Source organism: Neophocaena asiaeorientalis, unplaced genomic scaffold (genome assembly GCF_003031525.2).
Source record: "Neophocaena asiaeorientalis asiaeorientalis breed wild unplaced genomic scaffold, Neophocaena_asiaeorientalis_V1.1 scaffold152, whole genome shotgun sequence".
Classification (NCBI taxonomy): Eukaryota; Metazoa; Chordata; class Mammalia; order Artiodactyla; family Phocoenidae; genus Neophocaena; species Neophocaena asiaeorientalis.
In genome coordinates this window covers 4,278,590-4,301,761 of record NW_020185338.1, presented here as the reverse complement: position 1 = coordinate 4,301,761, position 23,172 = coordinate 4,278,590, and the positions used below count along the sequence as shown (strand labels likewise).

The 23,172-nt window shown below is 40.2% G+C and overlaps 1 protein-coding gene across 1 annotated transcript; it reads left to right on the top strand.

Moving 5' to 3' along the window:
- The first annotated feature begins 1,206 nt into the window (after positions 1-1,206).
- GPR65 (G protein-coupled receptor 65) lies at positions 1,207-23,044 on the top strand. Its single transcript, XM_024736333.1, has 3 exons — positions 1,207-1,287; positions 9,637-11,386; positions 22,936-23,044. Exon 2 carries the CDS (start codon positions 10,094-10,096, stop codon positions 11,117-11,119), a length of 1,026 nt encoding a protein of 341 aa, XP_024592101.1. The 5' UTR covers positions 1,207-1,287; positions 9,637-10,093; the 3' UTR covers positions 11,120-11,386; positions 22,936-23,044.
- The last annotated feature ends 128 nt before the right edge of the window (positions 23,045-23,172 follow it).

Genomic DNA, 23,172 nt, shown 5'->3' with positions numbered 1-23,172 from the left:
GTAATAAAAGTTTATTAAGGCGAGGTTCAAAAGTGAAGTCTCTGGCTTTTTTATATCTCAGAAGTTCCAGGAGCTAATTTCACTTCACATTAAATCACTTACAGGACTTCCCTGGTGGCTCAGTGGTTGAGAGTCCGCCTGCCAATGCAGGGGACGCGGGTTCGTGCTCCAGTCCGGGAAGATCCCACACGCTGCGGAGCGGCCGGGCCCGTGAGCCGTGGACGCTGAGCCTGCGCGTCTGGAGTCTGTGCTCCGCAACGGGAGAGGCCACAACAGTGAGAGGTCCGCGTACCGCGAAAAAAAAAAAAAAAAAATCACTTACAGATTTGGCAACAACTGTCCAGGTGTTACTATACTAAGTGAATTTTCATTATAACATCCCATGTCTTTCTCAAATAAAGTTTCAAGTCTCATAAAATTATTGATTTGCCTAAGCCAGTTAGTTCAAGTGGCTTTAGCATGGTTTAGCAATTTCTGATGGAATCTTCTCTTCCAAGAGGAAAATCAAAGGAGAAAATGGTTCTACAATAAAATACTGTATAGCTAATATATAATCCCTTTGAAAAAAAACAAAAACAACAATAAAAAACGTTACCTAGTTGGCTACCTTGACCCCACCATCATGCCATTAAGCAATGAACATGCTCTCTATACACACATCCGCATTCGCTCTCTGTTGTTTTTCACCCAGGATCTTGATCACCCTGATTCCATCTACAACATCCTCTCCTATTCTACACATCCAACGACTCATCCTATCTTTTTGTACCTCTCTTGGAGTATTTATCCATTTTTACCATTTTTACCATTGCGGTTATTAGCGTTTTCTCCTTCACTAAGTGATAAGCTCCTTGTGGGTTAGGGCCAGGTCCTATATATCTGCCAGCACAGTGGTCTCTTAGGAGAGGAGGATAGATATATGTGTTGACAGATAAATGAGTGAGGGAGGGAGTGAATGAATGAATGAGATTCTAGTACATATTCTATCAAATAAAGCACATATAGTATCAGTATACAATTGTGATTAAGATGCAAAGAGAAAAGTGAGTAATAAAAATTATACTACAGTAAATAATACATAAAACCTCTTTTAAAATACTTAGGAGACTTCTGTTGCTTAAACTTGGATAATGCACTTCCTTCTCATTAATATGTTGCTTCCTCATTGGTTTGTGATGAAATATGAGTGCAATTTCCTGTCCCCTCAATAATATTGGTTTCTCTTCTGGGTGCAAGCAGATTTATCTTGCTCCTCGGTCAACAAAATCATCATCCCAAGAAACATGGGTAAGTGTAAGATTAAGAAATAAGACTTTAAGTAGATAACATACTTTTGAATGATCGTCAGTAATATTTGCAACATTTTTTCTAGTTTGGGCTGTATAAATGTGGTCATGCAAAGTATTATAAGACGGGAGAAATGAGGATGACACATGGCTTCTCTACTTTGAGCAGTAGTAAAGGATGTCAAAATTTACATTTAGAAATAGGTAACACTATCAAAATATAAAAGAGGAATGCTTACGCTCCATTTCCTCTACAGGAAACAGTATATTGGCAAAATGAAAATTAAGTGGTTAGGGAAGAAATGTACCAACTCCTGGCTGTAGAGCTATCTAGCACCACTTCCTCAGCAGTATAAACGTCTAGTGATATGTTTTTATACCATCAGAAACTATGTGAAATTTGAAAATAATATTTCCAGTATTAATTAATATTTCTAGTATGTATTAATTAATTAATAATTCTTAAGAGATGACTATCACATTGACACACAGTAGAGTGTTAATAAGTAGCTATTCAACTGATAAATGAAGGCAAATGTTTCCTATAACATTTTATCTTCTGATCATTGTCATCAATGGTTGGTACTGTTTTAATTCTGATTTTTACCAACCATCAATGGTTGGTACTGTTTTAGGAGCTGTGGATTATCTTCTTTGGGTATCAGGTAAAAATTAAAATCAGAATTTAAAACTTATCCAAATTTCTCAGCACTGGATCTAAAAACAGTTTTCTCAAAATATGATTAAAGCAATCAAAATAATATCTGACAAGATGTATGAATAATAAGAATTATGTATTCTGTTAAAATCTCAGATTCACACAAATTAATTTAACAGCTCTCCTCTGCAGCGTTTGGTATCATATGTGAAATGTTATTATATAAATTATATTCTGAATGCCTCTGGTTTCTCTGCTATGCTCTGGATAGGTGGCCAAAGATGATCTGCTTTCAGGAAATGTAGGGGACAACACAGGCTACCAGTGTTGTCATTAGAACAATATCAGTTAACATGTCATGAAGGCTTACCATGTGCTCAGTACTGAGTTTCATGTGTTATCTCATTTAATCCTCACAAGAATTCTGTGAAATGGTTGCTATCTACGCCTGTGAAAATTGAAACTTAGAGAGGTGAAGGAACACACATGGTCACAAATCCCCCAAGAGCTGCTGAGAACCTTTGAGTCTCCAGAGCCCTCACACATGTAACCACAAGCCCCCAGAAACACTGCCTCTGTTGCCCAACCCAGAAGACACCCAGTATCTGCTTCATTAAACCATTCAGTCTTATGGTTGTTTTAGTTAAGGCAGGAAATATTTCTACAGAGAAAGAAATTTATTCCACTGAGAATTTTGTAAGTCCTCTCAAAACTATTTTTCCATTTGACCCTTCCTATCTTTTTTTTTTTTTAAGATGAGTATTTGTTGAGTAACATGGACAAAGCAGGAAGGGGTACCTTCCTGCTCATCACCCAGCTCTCCCAAGTCCTTCTTCTAAGGAAGAATATTTTCATGGTTTAAGTGTTCTTCCCCAGACGCATGAGCCTAGTGATAGACGTGATGTTGCGTAACCATCAGAGTTCCATCCTCTGTAGCTTATTAAATTTTGTGCATCTCAGACATTTTTCAAGTGTCATTTTCCTTCTTCGCTTATGTTCTTTAGAAGTCTATTTAATGAGGATTTTGGGGGTCAATGTTCTCAGTGGTAGTTTATCTTAAAATATCCTTATTTGTGCTCTCATTTTGAAATTTAGTTCTGTTGGGTATTCAGTTATAGGATGACATACATTTTCATAACAATTTGGAAATATCAATCCACTATCTTCTGGTTTATGTTATCATTGTTGTTGAAAATGTCTTTGTCGGTCGAAATTTCATCCTTTGTAGGTAATGCATTTTTTCTCTCTGGCTCTTTTTTTTCTTAGTCTTTGGTGATCTGCAGCTTGATTGCAATGTTGGCTAAGTATAGATTTCCAGCTCTGTTTGTTTGTTTCTAATCTTATTTGGGGTTTGCTGAGCTTCATAAATCTGAGGATGCCATGTCCTTCATCACTTTCAGACAGCTCTCAGTCAGCATCTTTTCTAACATTGCCTCTCCCCTACTTTCTCTCTTCTGTCCTTGTGAACTTTAATTATACATACACTGACCTTTTCACTTTATCCTCCATGTCTCTGTGGTATTTTCCTGTCTCTTTAGCACTCTGATAATTTTGTGTTATTTCTTTAGCTCTGTCTTACAATATACTAATTTTCTCTTCAGCTGGAGCTAGGCAGTTGGTTAGTCCCTGTGTTAATTTTTAATTTTATATTACTGTATTTTTTATTTCTGAAAGGTCTATTTCAATCTTTTAAAAAATATGCCCAGTCATCTTTTATAGTCTCTTGAGCCTTACTCATGTGTTCAGATTCCTTCTCTTATTTCTTTAAATGTATTAAACATACTTGTTTTGTGTTATATATCTATTAATTTTATCTCTAAAGCTTTCGTGGATCTAGTACTCTTCTTTCTTGCTTTTGCTGACTCTCACATAGAAGCTAATTTCTGTATGTGTGTAAGTATGTGTGTTTTCTTCTAGTGTGGTAGCAGGATATTTGTTCTTTTTATCCATCTATTTTTAAAATCAAGTGTGTGTGGGGTTGGGGGGTTTTAATCAGCCTATATTTGTTAGAACGAGATCTGTGAGAATTCTTTAAAGCCTGGGTTGAGGGAGCTTTCCTCAAGGCATGGTTTGTATTTACTTCTTCCACGTGCATAGAATACTTATTCTTTCATATGGTAAACTTTTATTATGGGTGAATTTATTTTCAGATTATTTAAGTTGTTTATTGTTTGTTTTGTTGTGTTTCTATAAATTACTTTTTATATGTGAGGAAAGAAGTGACATCATATCATTTCTTAGGAAGACATATATGCTGTATCTGCCGGTTATTCAGATGTTAGTTGTCGAGATTCTTTACATCTCATCTCACATAGCCTTTTGATTTCACTTTTTAACCTTAATTGCAATATAATCTGCATGCAGCAAAAAGGAACATATCCTAAGTGTACAGCATGATTCATTTTTACAAACTGAACTTGTTCATGGAATCAACACTCATATCAAGAAACAAAACATTACCCAATTCTCAGAAGTCCTGCTGGTGCCCTCTTCCTGTCATTACTCACCCACCCACCCCCCGCCAAAGATAACAGCCATCTGACTCCTCTTTCTCTGTTTTTTTTTTTTTTTTTTTTTTTTTTTTTTTGCGGTACGTGGGCCTCTCACTGTTGTGGCCTCTCCCATTGAGGAGCACAGGCTCCGGACGCGCAGGCTCAGCGGCCATGGCTCACGGGCCTTGCCGCTCTGCGGCATGTGGGATCTTCCCGGACTGGAGCATGAACCCGTGTGCCCTGCATCGGCAGGCGGACTCTCAACCACTGCGCCACCAGGGAAGCCCTCTTTCTCTGTTTTTTTATAACTAAATAATTAATATGACATTCTACATAGTTGTTTGCAACAATGTAGGTGGGCTTTGTTGAGAAGAACGGGAATGCATGATGGTTTTCCCACTTCCAGTTGGTCTTATTTACATTTTTTTCATTACCACATTGTGAGTGGTGAAAGATAATTAATTTCGGCTTTAAACCAATTCACAGATGATTCCTGATCTAAACAATAGACCCTTCAAAATTCAGCCTCCTGACTCAAAAAACTGGGAGATCTTCCCCCGCACCGCTCCCGCCCCCCCGTGGTAGCAGGATATTTGCTCCTTTTTAGCCATCTGTTTCTAAAATCAAGTACAGGAAAAATAAAAGCCTAAATAAAATGTTGCCTTATCCATTATATAAATTACTGAAAAGGAACATGTTTAACCTTCCAAAGAAAATGTGTTGACAGATATACGGAAACATAAGGACACATTGTCAGAGTGTGAGACATGATGTAAGGTGATGATTCTCACAAGTTTATTTGAAGTCCACACAGTTTAATAGAGAACATAAAAGTGACATCTTTTAGAAAATGTAGGGTTGATTATTTTATATCTAGTTTGCAGAAGTTTTCATTCACGTCGTTTTCTTTCATTAGAAGAGCCATTATAGTTGAAAGACCTGTACTAATCCTTCAGTGCTACTATTTAGGAGGAAAGTAGAAAATATTCTCTTCCTTTTCAACAAAGCTAGTCTATGCCATAGCAAAAATACCTCAGACATCTAAGGTATTTTTATGTAAAAGGCAGAAGACAAAATAGTTGAGTCAAGAGGCTTTAGAGTTAAACCTAGGATTGCAGCCAAGTTCTACCAAGATTAGACAGGCAATATGGGGCTAATTGCCTAATACGTGGCTCAACTCTTCTTTGTAACATAGGACTGTAATAAACAGGACACAGTTACAATAAAACATAAATTATAATAAATATGCACGCCATTTTACATGGAGTCCAGCACACAGAAAGCCCTCAGTAAATGGATTGCTACCCTGATTTCTGACAGCATAGATTAACACTACCTGGTTCTTAATCAGATAATATGTACCCTTTCTGCCTGCCTTTTTTTATCCCTCTGCATTGTTTCTGAGCCTCAACCATGTTATTGCATGTAACAATAATTTGTTCATTTTCATTAATGTATAGATTTTATTGTGTTAATATACCACAATCTGTTTACCTCTCTTAATGCTAATAGGCATTCCAGTTGGGGGATATTACAAATACTGCACTGTGAACATTCTAATTCTACCACACGTCTTTTGGGAACCACATGTATGTATTTCTATTGAGCGTATACCTAGAAGTAGAGTTGCTGAACCATATGATTTGCATAAGAGCCAAACAGTTTTCTAGCCAACAGTATATGAGAGTTCCAGGTGTTCTACGTCCTCACTAAGACTTGGTATTTGCTAAATTTTTCATTTCGTTTATTCTGGTGGGTGTGTAGTTGTATCCCTCTGTGGTTTTAGTTTGTAGATTTCTGACGACTAGTGAAGTTGAGCACATAGATCCAATATTAATTCACTATTGGCCTGAAGTTTATGGAACCAGATTAATAGTATAGACTCAGACCCCATTCCCAAGTGAGGACCAGCCAGAGGCCATGAGTACTCAGGGATTGTTTTTTTTTATGATAGCTCCTCACAGAAACAAAGGTAAGACAGGGAACTTGCCAACTTTCCCTGCTGTCTGCAAATATCTGTAAAGTTTGTTATTTTGTTTACTTTGATGGCTGAGGCTCCTGGATCGCAGCACGAGTGGGATGTCGAGGACCCCGTGCTACCTGTGTGGGCCCATGCCCTGCCACTGGCCCATGCCCTGTCACTGGCCCATGCCCTGCCACAGGTCCACACCCTGTCACTGGCCCATCCTCTGTCACTGACTGGCCCATGCTCTGTCACTGGCCCAAGCTCTGTCACTGGCCCATGCCCTGTCACTGGCCCACGCCCTGCCACTGGCCCATGCCCTGCCACTGGCCCATGCTCTGCCACTGGCCCAGGCTCTACCACTGGCCCATGCCCTGTCACTGGCCCATGCCCTGTCACTGGCCCATCCTCTGTCACTGGCCCATGCCCTGTCACTGGCCCATCCTCTGTCACTGGCCCATGCCCTGTCACTGGCCCATCCTCTGTCACTGGCCCATGCCCTGTCACTGGCCCATCCTCTGTCACTGGCCCATGCCCTGTCACTGGCCCATCCTCTGTCACTGGCCCATGCCCTGTCACTGGCCCATCCTCTGTCACTGGCCCATGCCCTGTCACTGGCCCATCCTCTGTCACTGGCCCATGCCCTGTCACTGGCCCATCCTCTGTCACTGGCCCATGCCCTGTCACTGGCCCATCCTCTGTCACTGGCCCATGCCCTGTCACTGGCCCATCCTCTGTCACTGGCCCATGCCCTGTCACTGGCCCATCCTCTGTCACTGGCCCATGCCCTGTCACTGGCCCATCCTCTGTCACTGGCCCATGCCCTGTCACTGGCCCATCCTCTGTCACTGGCCCATGCCCTGTCACTGGCCCATCCTCTGTCACTGGCCCATGCCCTGTCACTGGCCCATCCTCTGTCACTGGCCCATGCCCTGTCACTGGCCCATCCTCTGTCACTGGCCCATGCCCTGTCACTGGCCCATCCTCTGTCACTGGCCCATGCCCTGTCACTGGCCCATCCTCTGTCACTGGCCCATGCCCTGTCACTGGCCCATCCTCTGTCACTGGCCCATGCCCTGTCACTGGCCCATCCTCTGTCACTGGCCCATGCCCTGTCACTGGCCCATCCTCTGTCACTGGCCCATGCCCTGTCACTGGCCCATCCTCTGTCACTGGCCCATGCCCTGTCACTGGCCCATCCTCTGTCACTGGCCCATGCCCTGTCATTGGCCCGTGCCCTGCCACTGGCCCATGCTCTGCCACTAGCCCATGCTCTGCCACTGGCCCATGCCCTGCCACTGGAACATGCCCTGCCACTGGAACATGCCCAGTCTCTGGCCCATGCCCTGTTACTGGCCCATGCCCTGCCACTGGCCCATGCCCTGTCACTGCTCTATGCCCTGTCACTGGTCCATGCTCTGCCACTGGCCCATGCCCTGACACTGGCCCATGCCCTGTCACTGGCCCATCCTCTGTCACTGGCCCATGCCCTGTCACTGGCCCATGCCCTGCCACTGGCCCATGCTCTCTGTTACTGGCCCATGCCCTGTCACTGGCCCATGCTCTACCACTGGTCCATGCCCTGTCACTGGCCCATGCCCTGTCACTGGCCCATGCTCTACCACTGGTCCATGCTCTGCCACTGGCCCATGCTCTGTCACTGGCCCATGCTCTGTCACTGGCCCATGCCCTGTCACTGGCCCATGCTCTGCCACTGGTTCTCTGCAGTCAAAGCTCTAGATAGTTCCTCCAGATCCACGTATGCCTTAGGGTACCCAGAGCTTTACTGCTCACTTAGCTCTCTGATATTAGCTCCTGCTTCCTTTTTTTCCTCTCTGGAAGGTTTTCCTATTTATTTAAAGGCTGTTCAAGACGGGGAGGGATAAATTGGGAGATTGGGATTGACATATAAACACTACTATATATAAAATAGATAACTAATAAAAACCTGCTGTATAGCACAGGGAACTCTACTCAATACTCTGTAATGGCCTATACGGGAAAAGAATCTTAAAAAAAAAAAAGAGTGGCTATATGTATGCGTATAAATGATTCACTTTGCTGTACACCTGAAACTAACACATTTGTAAATCAACTATATTCCAATAAAAACTTTAAAAATAAAAGGCTGTTTATTCATATTTTTAGGTGTGGAAAAATTAGGTGATTTCAGGAATTTTAGTTCTCCATTTTGTGTTAAGAGTGACATATCCTATGGGCTCTGGATATGGTTTACTCTCCCAGCAGAATACTGGTGCCTTGTGGTGGCAGGTCTCTTTTGTGCTAAGGGCGCATCAACACTTGGAAAGGGACGGTTTTGAGGTCCTGTAGGCCTCACAGCACACAGGAAGAGGACATGTCTTCCTTCCCCTACATGGTGACTCTACAAAGCTTTCTGTGAAGATTCCCCTCAGATAAATCATCCAAAGCACCAACAGGCCTCACTAGCAAAGGAATAAAGCTAGTATTTCTCTATTCCAATATGGAGAGAAGGATGGATTCTCTGTTCCTACATGGATGTACATCAGATGTACATTTTTAAAAAGCTAACCTAGTAAACAATCAGGTATAAATGTAGAAACTGATGATCATAGGTTTTACCCAGAATGCAGCACATTCTGCCCTCTCTTTCACAAGAGTACGAGAAAGATAAAGTAAATCAGCCCACAAAGAAAGCAAAGGAGAAACAAATGAGGAAGTGTTGTCTAATTATTTACGAAGTTTCAGCAAACTGCTATATTTTCAAGTGCTTCACTTTATCAAACTTCTTGTGACAACTTTTTTCTTGGCTAATAAGCATATTTTGAAAATAAGTGCCTTATACATAGATTGCACACGAAATAAAAAATTTGAAATCCTATAATCATACAGTTTACCATACACTCAAATGCATTTACTGATTACAAACAAATAATTGAATTCGCCATCTTTTTTTTTAATTAGCTTCTAAAATGACTTTTAACTTTAGTTTTGCGTGCTTAGATTGTGTCTAGTGAGAAATATAATTCCCTCTAACCTGGCATCCCTTGGATAATTCTTATTTGAAAAAGGTCAAATATCTCAGCCTGATTTCATTTACCAAAGTCAATTAGACAAGTTTCCCTTTTTAAACACCTTCATTGTATGCAATTTCATGCATTTTGATATCCTCAATAAATGAAATAAAATAAGATTGTTTCAAAAATCATGATGTCTCTTTTAAGCATCCGAACTATTCTAGTTTGTCTTTCATTACAGAAACGAAGGCATTTTAAAAAGAGATGTCAACCTTTGTGAAAGTAAAGCCTTCTATATTCACGTTCGCACCAATCTCCTCTGAGTTTCACGAAGGAAACCAAACTGAAGACAGCATTCTATGAAAGCTGATGGATAATGTGGCGAATCCTCCAGGGTTCTTCATCAGCATGCTGTGAGAATAAGCACATGGACTTCTGCACATTAAAATCACTGATCACTTTAGTAACTCCCGGGAACCTGGATCCTGACTTCCAGCCATCGATACCTGTGTGAAACTTGATCTCCACTCATCCTTTAAGACCATTGATGAATCCATCAGAACTTTTGAAAGCAAAGGACAACTGAAGAAATCTTAGTGAAAGAGAGTTAGGTGTTGGAAACAAACTCCCAAGAGACAAGGCTTATCTTGGTACTTACCATCTAAGAACGCATATAATCATCACCTAAAAAAGGAAACATGAACAGCACATGTACTGAAGAACAGCATGACTTGGATCACTATTTGTTTCCAGTTGTTTACATCTTTGTGATAATAGTCAGCATTCCAGCCAACATCGGTTCTCTATGTGTGTCTTTTCTGCAAGCAAAGAAGGAAAATGAATTAGGCATTTACCTCTTCAGTTTATCCTTATCAGATCTGCTGTATGCCTTAACTCTCCCTCTATGGATTGATTATACTTGGAATAAAGACAACTGGACATTCTCTCCTGCCCTGTGCAAAGGGAGTGCCTTCTTCATGTACATGAACTTTTACAGTAGCACAGCTTTCCTCACCTGCATCGCGATTGATCGGTATTTAGCAGTTGTCTACCCTTTGAAGTTTTCTTTTCTAAGGTCAAGAAGATGTGCGTTCATGGTGAGCCTCTTCATCTGGATATTGGAAACCATCTTCAATGCTGTCATTCTGTGGGAAGATGAAACAGCTGTTGAATATTGTGACACCGCAAAGTCTAACTTTACTTTATGCTACGACAAATACCCTTTGGAGAAATGGCAAATCCGGTTTAACTTTGTTAGGACGTGTGTAGGCTATATGATACCTTTGGTCATCATAATGGCTTGCAACCAGAAAGTCTACAAAGCTGTGAAGCAAAATCAAGCTACAGGAAACAGTGAAAAGAAGAGAATCATAAAACTACTTGTCAGTATCACGTTGACTTTTATCTTGTGTTTTACTCCCTTTCATGTGATGTTGCTGATTCGCAGCGTTTTAGAGCATGATGTGAGCTTGGATGAACGTATGTTTGACCGTAACAAGCCTGGGAAGCAGAGTTATAAAATCTATAGAATCACAGTTGCATTAACAAGTTTAAATTGTGTTGCTGATCCAATTCTGTACTGCTTCGTAACTGAAACAGGAAGATCGGATATGTGGAATGTATTCAGAGTCTTTACTGAGAAGCTTAATAAATCCAAAAGACAAGGAAAAAGCATACTTTCTATGTCTACAAAAGATACTGTGGAATTAGACATCCTGGAATAGAACCAAGGTCTAATTTTTTAAAGATATGCAATATTATACCATCAAGATTATATTTTCAGAAGGAAATCTCAGCATGAGACGGGAGTAAAGGTTCCCACTGAGGGACTATCTTAATCCTCTCCGATGGAAATATTTCAAACGTGTGCTCTATAGCTCCCTGACTTTTATTAAACAAGAATTAAACAAAATTGAATATTTTCCTAATGACTCAGGATCATCACTGTAGAATGGCAATTGCTTTTGTATCTGTGCTCTAATCACTCAGAGGTTAGTAAGATGTACTGGACTGTGTGTTTTTAAATTGGTGAGCTTCGTGTCTGGTTGTTGTGATTTTTCTCACTCTTTCTATGGATCTCAGGCTATCATTTCTCCCAGCCAACAACACCAACTAGTAAATACTGCTTCTAATCTTCTCATTAGTTAACAAACATTTATTGAGCCCACTCTATGTGCTAGGTTTTGTGGTAAGTACTGGGGTTACAACAGAAATGATCTCATAAGCCTTTTGAAGCTTATATCAGTTTGGAAACATAGCCACTGAGCTTGTAAGTGTTCTTTATAAAATAAAAGTCAGTAGTCTCTGAGTGAGAGTCTGAAGGCCTCATCCATGATATAAAGGACATGAGCTTTGTGAAAGTTCTTTCAGTTAATCAGAGAACTTTTTACTTTCTTTAAAATCACAATTTTTAAAATTTTGATTCTTTCAAAATTTGCTGTTGAATACAGTGTGGGTGAAATTATTAGAAGTTTAATGTTTAGACAAAAATATACTATAAACAAAAAAGACATTTATTTTATTAAATCTTACATTCAGAGACTTCTTTGGGGGTTTAGAGTATTTAGAGAATCTTGGTATAATCTATTCTTTTATATTTATATTTTCTCATTACAGAAATTACTCCGCCTAGTTTTAAGTAAGCATCAGGTAAACATTTTTCTTAACCAAAGTATTTTTTAAGATTTTCGAAGATGTTTTTATCCTCCTATTCTCCTTTTCTCCTTCTCTCCCTTCTCTTTACTATCTGTTCCTTCCAGTCCCCCAAATTGATCAGATAGTAAATGTCTTGGTATCATTTGTGCCCTCATATTAGAAAACAAAAATCTGATAACAAAAGAGACAAATAATGAATTTCTAGATACACACTGAGAAAACTCAGTTAGTGCACAAACTGATTCCATCTTCTATTAAAGTTGTCCGTGACAGTTTGGGTGCACAAGAGAAAACCACCTTGCTTTGAGGCCCTATGTGCTTTCTCTGCTCTTTGCACTTTTCACATCATAAAGTTTCTGGAGAATTAATAGACTGAGTCTGGGCACCCTGAGATACACTTATACATACTTAAAGGCTAAAGATACACCAATGAAACGAAAAGGAACTAAAATAGTTTGGGCTGTTCGATTCTTTCCTGATACATTATTGGCAGCACCTACATTGAATACGTGTGAAAGTAAAAGATCCAGGAACAGTTTTGCCCACATTGGAAACTCAGATGCAGATTGTCTTGTCTGAGATCACACAGTTCGTTGAAGCAGAGCCACATCTTGAGCCCAGAAACTCCGACTTCCTTCCAGAGCTGCTATTCCTCCTTCGTGCGTTTATTTTTTGTTTTTTTTGACATTTCTACCATTTCTTTCTTTAGGGATGTGAAAAGCATATATACATGGAGAGTTGTTCAAGATAGTCATTGGATTCAAGATAAGAATAAGGAGGAAAAGGAGAGTTATTTCATAAGTTAATATCTCTGGAAATAAAATAAGTCATATAGATAGCAATTAAGCTGATCTGTTACAGAGAACTGGTTAGAACTTGACCTCAGTTGGTTATATCAAGAGATGTGGCAGATACAAATTTGTGGTCCCCTTAGTAAGAACATTCTACTTACAAATTAACAGCAGGGCTTCCCTGGTGGTGCAGTGGTTGAGAGTCCGCCTGCCAATGCAGGGGACATGTGTTCGTGCCCCAGTCTGGGAAGATCCCACATGCCGCGGAGTGGCTAGGTCCGTGAGCCATGGCCACTGAGCCTGTGCGTTCGGAGCCTGTGCTCCGCAACGGGACAGGACACAACAGTGAGAGGCCCACGTAACGCCAAAAAAAAAAAAAAAAAAAAATTAACAGCAAAACGATTGATCTAACATGTAAGTTCCAAAATGAACCAGGCCGCCACAACCTTTACGCAGGGCCAACCATGGAGAACCCACATTAGGAGGTTGCTCACATGATTTAGGGTAAAGCACTCTAGACATGATCTAAAATTATCGACAATCCCAACATTGGAAAGTTAATCCTTTAGTCTTGAACCGGCTTTATAGGTTCCTGATTACAGTTCTCCATTAAACTAAAAGGATTTCTGGAAGGAATAAGACCTTGTAGCTATTATTACCTGGGACGCCTTTGTCAGAAGACCTAGATTAGAACACCAGCATTTATCCACTTACGAACCGTTTGATCTCAAAAAATGTTCCTGCTCTCACTAAGGCTCAGTTTCTATAAACAGCAGGGACAGTAGCATCACTTGCTTTTAACAAGTAGATGTGAAAACACTTTGTAAACTACGATGAGTTTTCTAAATGTTTCTTACTATCAGTTATTCTCATCTTCATCATGATTAGTGGATAGCTACCCACAAGATAGAACAGTCCCTGGAGGCACTCTGAGGGTAGGAATATAGCGCCGTGAGCTAGTAGTGGCTGGCTCTCACACACCACTGCTATGGTTACTTCCCCCAGATGGTTCAACAAGTCCATTATGGTAACTTAAGGGCCTTTATTGTTGCTTCCACATTCTCGATAGTGCCTGCTTCTAGGAGTTCACACTTCTGAGGAGACACATGCTATGTACATCACCATAAACAGGTAGAGATCCATTTTTAATTTAAGTTTTTGACCTTTTGTTCTTTATTCAGAATGTTATTTTTTATTTGAATGAACTCAATTAGACATCTTGGATAGGTCAGTGAAGAGACTGAGAAGAGCTTTTTAAAACCTCCCTTTTCTCTACCTAGTCTGGGAGAAGCTTCATGGGTGAAAAAGTTAAAAGACATTAAAAAAATCACCTCATTTTGTTCAAATTACATAGCATCACTTCCCTAGGAGCATCCTGAGAAAATCTGTCTCTCCGACCTGATTTATTCCCTTTTCTCTTTTTAGTTTAAGCTAAATGTTCTCCCCAAGAAATTATATTTCCAATCCTTAATGTTATGATCAAATACATAATTATTTACCAATTGCTTCTGTTGACTTCACCTGTTTTTAACTAGACAGTACCTACTTTTAAATAGAATTTGTGATACATAGCTTGTAGGCATTTCTGTTTAAAACATGTTTATCTTGCCCTGGGCTTCTTTTTTGCCCAGACGTCACTGTCATCATTCTGTCATTTACGCGTGGGCCTCTCTTCTGGTGAAACCCATTCACAGGTTGCTATGGAAACACATCAGCTACAATAACACCCTGACCCATGAAGGCCTTTTTGATTAGAGACTTCTTTGTCTAGGTCCATCAGGTGACCCTGCTGTGAATCAGAAGTCTGTTCCTCCAGTAGATGCTACAGCACACAAAGAACACATAGACTCCAACACCCTGCCTCACCTCACAAAAACAAACAAACAAAAATTCCTTGGGACCTTTTAACCTATGTTTGTACTCTTTTGCAAGATATCTAATAGCAACAAGTAGAACACATATGACCTCTTTGCCTTCTGAAATAATGCACACATGAGTGTTTTATTTTCTTGTTTACTGAGTCAGCAGCTGGGAGACACTGTTGAGATTCTTCCCTCCCCTTCCCTCCTCCCTTCTTTTTCCTTCAACCAGAAGTGGCTGCCAAGGAAGCCATGGTAAGAAAACTTGTATCTGCATTGTTTCCATTGCTCTACTATTCTGGAAAAATCTAGTTCTGACTGGGACGTTTTATTTACACGTCCTGGGGGGAAAATAACAGAAGGTTAATTTAAACGAAAGCAGGGATGTCCTGTTTTATTCTTCGTTCATGGTATAAACACTTGATTCAATTCAAGTTAAAAAAAAATTTGACCCCTATTATTTCTTTTATTCTTTCACATTTCATACAGCTTACCCATCACGACAGTGTGATGGTAGCATTTGTTAGTTGCATTAGTTGAATGCCCCTTGTTTGCAGGAATAAGGTGGCAATGGCAGCATCGGGTCAAACTTGGGTGAGGGAAAAGTGATGTGGGAGCTAAGATTCCTCTTCTTTTCCAAAGATCCTTTTCTTACGACATCACTTGTTGCTGGCCAAGAAAAATCACACTCAAGACTTGTCTGTGGCCACTAGGTGTTGATCGTGTTCTATTCAGGACCCTGTAGTTCACGGCTAGCTGCCACCCCCCAGAAGCAAAGAGGAGCTTAGAATGACATTTTTCCATCCAAGAAACAAGAAAGATTCCCTATGAATTGGAAATGAATAGGGGCAACTGCTGAAATTCAGTTTGCATTATTTATTTCTCTGCTTTCTAGAAAGCTCAGTAACCATCAGATAATTTCACTTGGTTTAAGCTCCCTATGTCATTCTAATTTTTTTTTTTTTCCAGTCAGTTAAGTTGGTCAGTCTACATGTGAGAGAACGTAGGCTAAATCATATAATTTCTGCAGGATCGTGGGTATAACACTGATGACTTGTTCTAATTCAGCTAACTTACCCACGGAAGAAAGTACTGGCCACCTTTCACATGAAGAGAAACATAAAACATATGAGCTGTAAGCGGTTTGCTTACAGCTACTGTGATGAAATTACAATCTATGAAAGTCAAGATGTAATTCAATATATGTATGACTTTCATTTCTAATTTATTACTGTTAGATCTCAGCACTAAAAACTTACGTCTGTTATTTTGAATTGTTTAAATCTGTTCTTCCCCAAAGAACAGTAATACAATTATGTTCTAGTTTAACAGCATTTGCATATCATTAAACACATTAATGGCCTATAATCTACTTTTCTTCTGCCTATAATTTTCTTAAGCTCTTTATGAAGCACTAGTGGGTTTTTACACATTTAAAAAATAGGTTATGATTCCTCAAATAATGTTGTAATTAGGTGTTCAAAAAGCAAGCCAATACAGAAATGGGCTAGGGAAGTCTGCATGTCATTGTTCAGTGCAAACTTTTAAAAAAAATACAAATTTCATTATCTAGGAAATGTGTGTTCAGTTAATTTCAAAATCAAATACAATCAAGAAATCTTGTTCTGCAATGACTGGACTTGCCCATGATATGAAAAATATTAACTTCAGTTCTCAGCATTTCATCAATCCTTCTTGGAAATGTGATTGAAATTGTAAACATCCTTCTAAAAGAATCCTTTTCAAAATTATTGTAAAATTTCTGGTCTTGCTTCTAAGACTACTGACACTTACTAACAAATGGATTAACTTGGAAACCCTGTTTTCTTTTGATAGTTAAATGGATCAAATCAAAGAATTGAGATAATGGACTAAAACGTGCCTCTGTAGGAATGCCACAGAGCGGCATACCGGCAACCTTAGAAGCGTGTGCATGATAAGTGCCAGCTCTGTTAAGCTTTATTAGTGTTTTAAAAATATATATAACAGGGGTGGGACAGGGAAGGTGGGAGGGAGACACAAGAGGGAGGAGATCCAGGGATATATGTATAGCTGATTCACTTTGTTATAAAGCAGAAACTAACACACCATTGTAAAGAAATTATACTCCAATAAAGATGTTTATATATATATATATATATATATATACATATATATATATGTATATATATATATATATAAACAAAAAAAAATCCTCTGTCATACCACTCACCCATTCATGGAAGTGACACTCGCTGATGCTAAGGAAATCTGTTTTGAATCTTTGGGGCAATGCCTTCTGTGCTTCTCTGGCAGTTCACCCAAGAAAGGAGCATGTGACACCCTGTGTTCAAAAAGACTATGGGACAGGGACTTCCCTGGTGGCGCAGTGGTTAAGAATCCGCCTGCCAATGCAGGGGACATGGGTTCGAGCCCTGGTCCGGGAAGATCCCACATGCCGCGGAGCAACTGAGCCCGTGTGCCACACTGCTGAGCCTGCGCTCTAGAGCCCGCGAGCCACAACTGCTGAGCTAGCGGCCTAGAGCCCACGCACTGCAACAAAGAGTAGCCCCCACTCGAGACAACTGGAGAAAGCCCACGCGCAGCAGCGAAGACCCAACGCAGCCAAAATTAAATACATTTATTTTTTGAAAAAAGAAAAAAAGACTATGGGACAGAAAGACCTAATGCTTTTCAGCACTCATCCAGTTCCCTTTGGATGAAAGAATTGCCAAGCCAAATCAGGGTCTGGAATAAGCAGAGATTCTTGCTCTACAAATCTTGTTCTGACTCCTAAAAGGACTATTATTAAGGGTGTTCTCACTGGTAATCGGAATTGTTTGTTAAGTGAATAAAGTTCTTTAACGGAATGAACTAAAAATGGTACAATTTCACTCTTTGTCCTAACCCCAGAGTTCGGTTTCTGAAACCCTTGGAACTATTTGTACTTCCAGTTGAATAACTTTAAGATTATATGGGAAAATGAGGTTATGGAGAAATAGTTTTAAGAAAGATTTTATTAATATTTCTTACATTTGTTAAAGTAAAATAGAAACAAATATTTTCAATGACATTCATTTTAAATTGGTAAAAATAGGTATTATATTGATTAACATCCATCATTCTGTGCTCATGAAAATTTTTTTTAGGTTGTTCTTCCCTTAAATTTTTAGTCAGCTGTTTATACATGGATTAAATTTTGTTGCAGACTATACAATGACATGACTGCCTCTATTCACTGACTCAGTGCTACAAAAAATATATATAACTCCCAGCCCACATACCGCCAAGCTATAGGAAATTCCATCTCAGTCATTTCTGGGCTGTCCTTTTTCAGGTTCACACCAGAATCAGGGAGGTTTACATGATGTTAAGAAAATGGAGGAGGGACCTTTGATTTCCAGTCTCTAACGATCACAGTTGACAATGACATTATCTAAGCTTTCAGTGGTTCTTTGAACCTCAGTTATTCTTTGCTGCCTCCCTGATTATCCTGGGGCCAGGGCTCATTGACAAGACTGACTAGAAGCCAGCTAATGACCCAGAGTCCTGTGCATCAGGTCGACATTCTCTTCAAAATCCACGTGGTTTCTTAGGAGTGGAGCATGTACTTAAGCCAATCAAAATAGATCAATTCCCTGGAACTATGATTGGTTCCGTGGTGTCCAGGTGGCTTAACCTGCTTAGAATGCTGGAACAAAGGCTCTTTGTTTCACTCTGGATGATGTCAAATGACGATGAGCTTCCTGGAATCTCCGTGGCCATTTTGTGGTCATGAAATAGCCAACACACGGAAGAAAGAACTCAGGGAATCAGAGCACTGGAGCTGGGTCTTCTGAGACAATGATTCTCCGCACATGGCAGTTATGTGGACCACATCAGCCTCCTTATTCTGTAAATCAGTCTGAGTCAGATTTTTTTCCTTTCTTGAACCCCGAAGGGTTCCGTTAGGGTCCTAATGGAATGTGGAAGTGCACATGGAAGTGAAGGTGAAGGTGATGTAAGTTACAGACTAAGATTGTTGAAGAAATAGGGCTGAAGAGGTCTGAAGGAAAGGACAATGGGGACAGCTCTAGCTTATGAAATTAGCAGCCCTTGTTACTTTTTTTTTAACATCTTTATTGGAGTATAATTGCTTTACAATGGTGTGTTAGTTTCTGCTTATAACAAAGTGAATCAGCTATACATACACACACATCCTCACATCTCCTCCTTCTTGCATCTCCCTCCCACCCTCCCTCTCCCACCCCTCTAGGTGGACACAAAACACCAAGCTGATCTCCCTGTGCTATGTGGCTGCTTCCCACTAGCTATGTATTTTACATTTGGTAGTGTATATATGTCCATGCCACTCTCTCACTTCATCCCAGCTTACCCTTCACCCTCCCTGTGTCCTCAAGTCCATTTTCTATGTCTGCGTCTTTATTCCTGTCCTGCTCCTAGCTACTTCAGAACCATTTTTTGTTTTTTGAAGATTCCATATATATGTGTTAGCATACAGTATTTGTTTTTCTCTTTCTGACTTACTTCACTCTGTATGACAGTCTCTGGTCCATCCACCTCACTACAAATAACTCAGTTTCGTTTCTTTTTATGGCTGAGTAATATTCCATTGTATATATGTGCCACATCTTCTTTATCCATTCACCTGTCGATGGACACTTAGGTGGCTTCCATGTCCTGGCTATTGTAAATAGAGCTGCAATGAACATTGTGGTACATGACTCTTTTTGAATTATGGTTTTCTCAGGGTATATGCCCAGTAGTGGGATTGCTGGGTCGTATGGTACTTCTATTTTTAGTTTTCTAAGGAACCTCCATACTATTCTCCACAGTGGCTGTATCAATTTACATTCCCACAAACAGTGCAAGAGGGTTCCTTTTCTCCACACCCTCTCCAGCATTTATTGTTTGTAGATTTTTTGATGATGGCCATTCTCACTGGTGTGAGGTGATACCTCATGGTAGTTTTGATTTGCATATCTCTAATGATTAGGGATGTTGAGCATCCTTTCATGTGTTTGTTGGCCATCTGTATATCTTCTTTGGAGAAAAGTCTATTTAGGTCTTCTGCCCATTTTTGGATAGGGTGGTTTGTTTTTTGATATTGAGCTTCATGAGCTGCTTGTATATTTTGGAGATTAATCATTTGTCAGTTGTTTCATTTGCAAATACTTTCTCCCATTCTGAGGGTTGTCTTTTCATCTTGTTTATGGTTTCTTTTGCTGTGCAATAGCTTTTAAGTTTCATTAGGTCCCATTTATTTTTGTTTTTATGTCCATTTCTCTAGGAGGTGGGTCAAAAAGGATATCGCTGTAATTTATGTCATGGAGTGTTCTGCCTATGTTTTCCTCTAAGAGTTTTATAGTGTTTGGCCTTACAGTTAGGTCTTTAATCCATTTTGAGTTTATTGTTGTGTATGGTGTTAGGGAGTGTTCTAATTTCATTCTTTTACATGTAGCTGTGCAGTTTTCCCAGCACCACTCACTGAAGAGGCTGTCTTTTCTCCATTGTACATTCTCGCCTCCATTGTCAAAGATAAGTGTGTTTCCATACAAGTTGTGAAATTTTTTGTCCTAGTTCTGTAGAACAAACAGAACTAGTTTGTTGGTAGTTTGACAGGGATTGCATTGAATTTGCAGGTTGCTTTGGGTAGTATAGTCATTTTCACAGTGTTGATTCTTCCAATCCAAGATCACAGTATATCTCTCCATCTATTTGTATCATCTTTAATTTCTTTCATCAGTGTCATAGTTTTCTGCATACAGGTCTTTTGTCTCCTTAGGTAGGTTTATTCCTAGGTATTTTATTCTTTTTGTTGCAATGGTAAATGGGAGTGTTTCCTTAATTTCTCTTTCAGATTTTTCATCATTAATGTATAGGAATGCAAGAGATTTCTGTGCATTAATTTTGTATTCTGCAACTTCACCAAATTCATTGATTAGCTCTACTAGTTTTCAGGTGGCATCTTTAGGATTCTCTATGTATAGTATCATGTCACCTGCAAACAGTGACAGTTTTACTTCTTCTTTTCCGATTTGGATTCCTTTTATTTCTTTTTCTTCTCTGATTGCTGTGGCTAAAACTTCCAAAACTATGTTGAATAAAAGTGGTGAGAGAGGGCAACCTTGTCTTGTTCCTGATCTTAGTGGAAATGGTTTCAATTTTTCACCATTGAGAACGATGTTGGCAGCCCTTGTTACTAAATGATAGCAAAATAACTGCTTCATCAACTGTTTTCTTCTATGTCCTGGGACTCAGAAAATGCCTACCAAGGCTCTCCCATTAAGGAATTGTTAGGAAAAACTCAAGACATTGGAGTCTTTGGGCTTCTTTTTATAGCCCTCAATAAGGTCCCACAAGAGAAAGGTACAATAATACAATTTTTTGTGAGACCTTTCCTGATATATTTTCAAATCTAGAAAATATTGCTGCCCGAGGGACCTATCCCCTGAAGCAATATGCTTTCATGCTTCAGGAAAAGGGGGAATTTTAGCTAGAAAAGGGAAGCTAATATTAATTGTGAGTCACTCGAGAGCAGAGTCTCAAAAGCTAGACATTATGGTGAAAGAAAAGAATTTTTAAAAATCCCTTGGGCTCCCATTTCATACCAAGAACCAGGCCTGGATGATTTAAATTTGGATTTTTCTTTAAGCCAAGGGAAGTGATGATGCAGTCATGATGTAAACAAAAGTTCCTGTTTTGCAAGAAAATGGAAAAGCCTGGCCGCCTGACTCCAGTGGACCGTAGGGAGGAGGTAGTAAAAATTACAGTGAGGACAGCAGAGGCAAATGTGGAACCTCATGGCCTGAGGAGCAGCAGAAACTTCAGAGTGTGTAGGGGAGAATAGTCAATGCTAATAATCTGCTTTCCCTGCAGGGAGCTGCAAGTCTCTGGGAGAAGTCCCGTATGCATCCTGATACACAGCAATGTGGTACAAAACTAGACATTAGCCAACAGTTGTGCAGGTTGAGCACTGCACAAGAAATCCATGTCTGTAGGGCAACACTCATTTCACAGACATCATAGATTCATACATTTATTATGGCAGTTTTAGAGCATATGGCAGCAACATGTTCTAACAAAATCAGTGTGACAATGTCCCAACACTGGAAGGAGAGTGTCTTAAGGAAGACTCATCTTTTTCTAATTTGCACAGAATGCCATGTGAATAGCTTAACCCTGCCTTTCCCCTGGCACCACAAGGTTATATAAGCATCTTCCATTTCACAGAGCCTTCATGGGAGGAGCTAGGAGAGGTGGAGTATACTTGAAAGATTGAACATCTACCCCAAAGTAACTGAGTTAACCCAATGAGACAGTTTAAGCAGGAAGAAGTGGATATATCTTTAATTCACAACGAAAATAATTTTTTGCTCCCTGCTACCCAGTAAGTTGGTGATTCAGACCAGCGTGATCATTGTCTCTCAGATGCCCAGGTTTTGACTAAAGGGGGCCCACTGGAACAGAGAGAGAGGAGAACATATCTTTCTTTAAAATAATCCTGTCTACCTGTGACCTACAAGCCAGGTTGACTACAGGTCCAATCACAAGTGCAATGGTTCTCAAACTTTCATGTTTATAAGAATCACCTGGGAATCTTGGTTTAAAAGATTTTTATTCAGTAAATCTTAGGTGGACGCTGAGATACTGCATTTCTAACAAATTCCTAGGTAATGCCAATGCTGCCAGGCCCTGGGTCCGGGTGTTGAGTTGCACAGTTTTAGAGTCTAGAAAGTGGTTCTCGGACTTTCACGTGCAACAGAACCACCCTGAGGGCTTGTTGAAACAGAGTGCTGGGCCCCTGTGGTATTGTGATTTATAGTAAGAAATATCTGGTCTTCATCCTCGTTTCTAGCCCAGAGCTCCTAAAACTCTTGTAATTTCCTAAGTGACAAGAGTACCAGGAGCATCTCGTGTTCTAATATTTGGCGTTTGACCCCATCCCTGAACCAGGGCTCCTGAAACCCTTGAAATTTCCTTGGTGATAGGAATTTTAATGAGGTGACTGGGTGGGCTCCTGAACGGCTCCTGGATGAAGGTTAGTCACCTGAAAGAACAAGCCATGATTAGAAGCTTGGAACTTTCAACCCCACCCTCCTTTCTCTTGAGAAGGGAGAAGGGCTGAAAATGGAGTTCATAGCTCATCATGCTTACATGAGGAAGCCTCCATAAAATCCCCGAAGTATGGGGTGTGGAGCTTCCAAGTTGGGCAACACATTCATGGCAGGAGAGTGACACACCCCTACTCCACAGGGACAGAAGCTCTTGTGCTCAGGACCCTCCCAGGCCTCGCCCTGTGCGTCTCTTCACCTGTGTTCATCTGTATCCTTCTTCATATCCTTTAGTAAACTGGTAAACCTAAGTGTTGCCCTGAGTTCTGTGAGCCACTCTAGCAAATTAATCAAACCTGAAGGAGGGTTATAGGAACCTCTGATCTGAAGTCCAACTGGACAGAAGCTGTGGGTAACCTGGGCTCCTGCTACTTGTGAC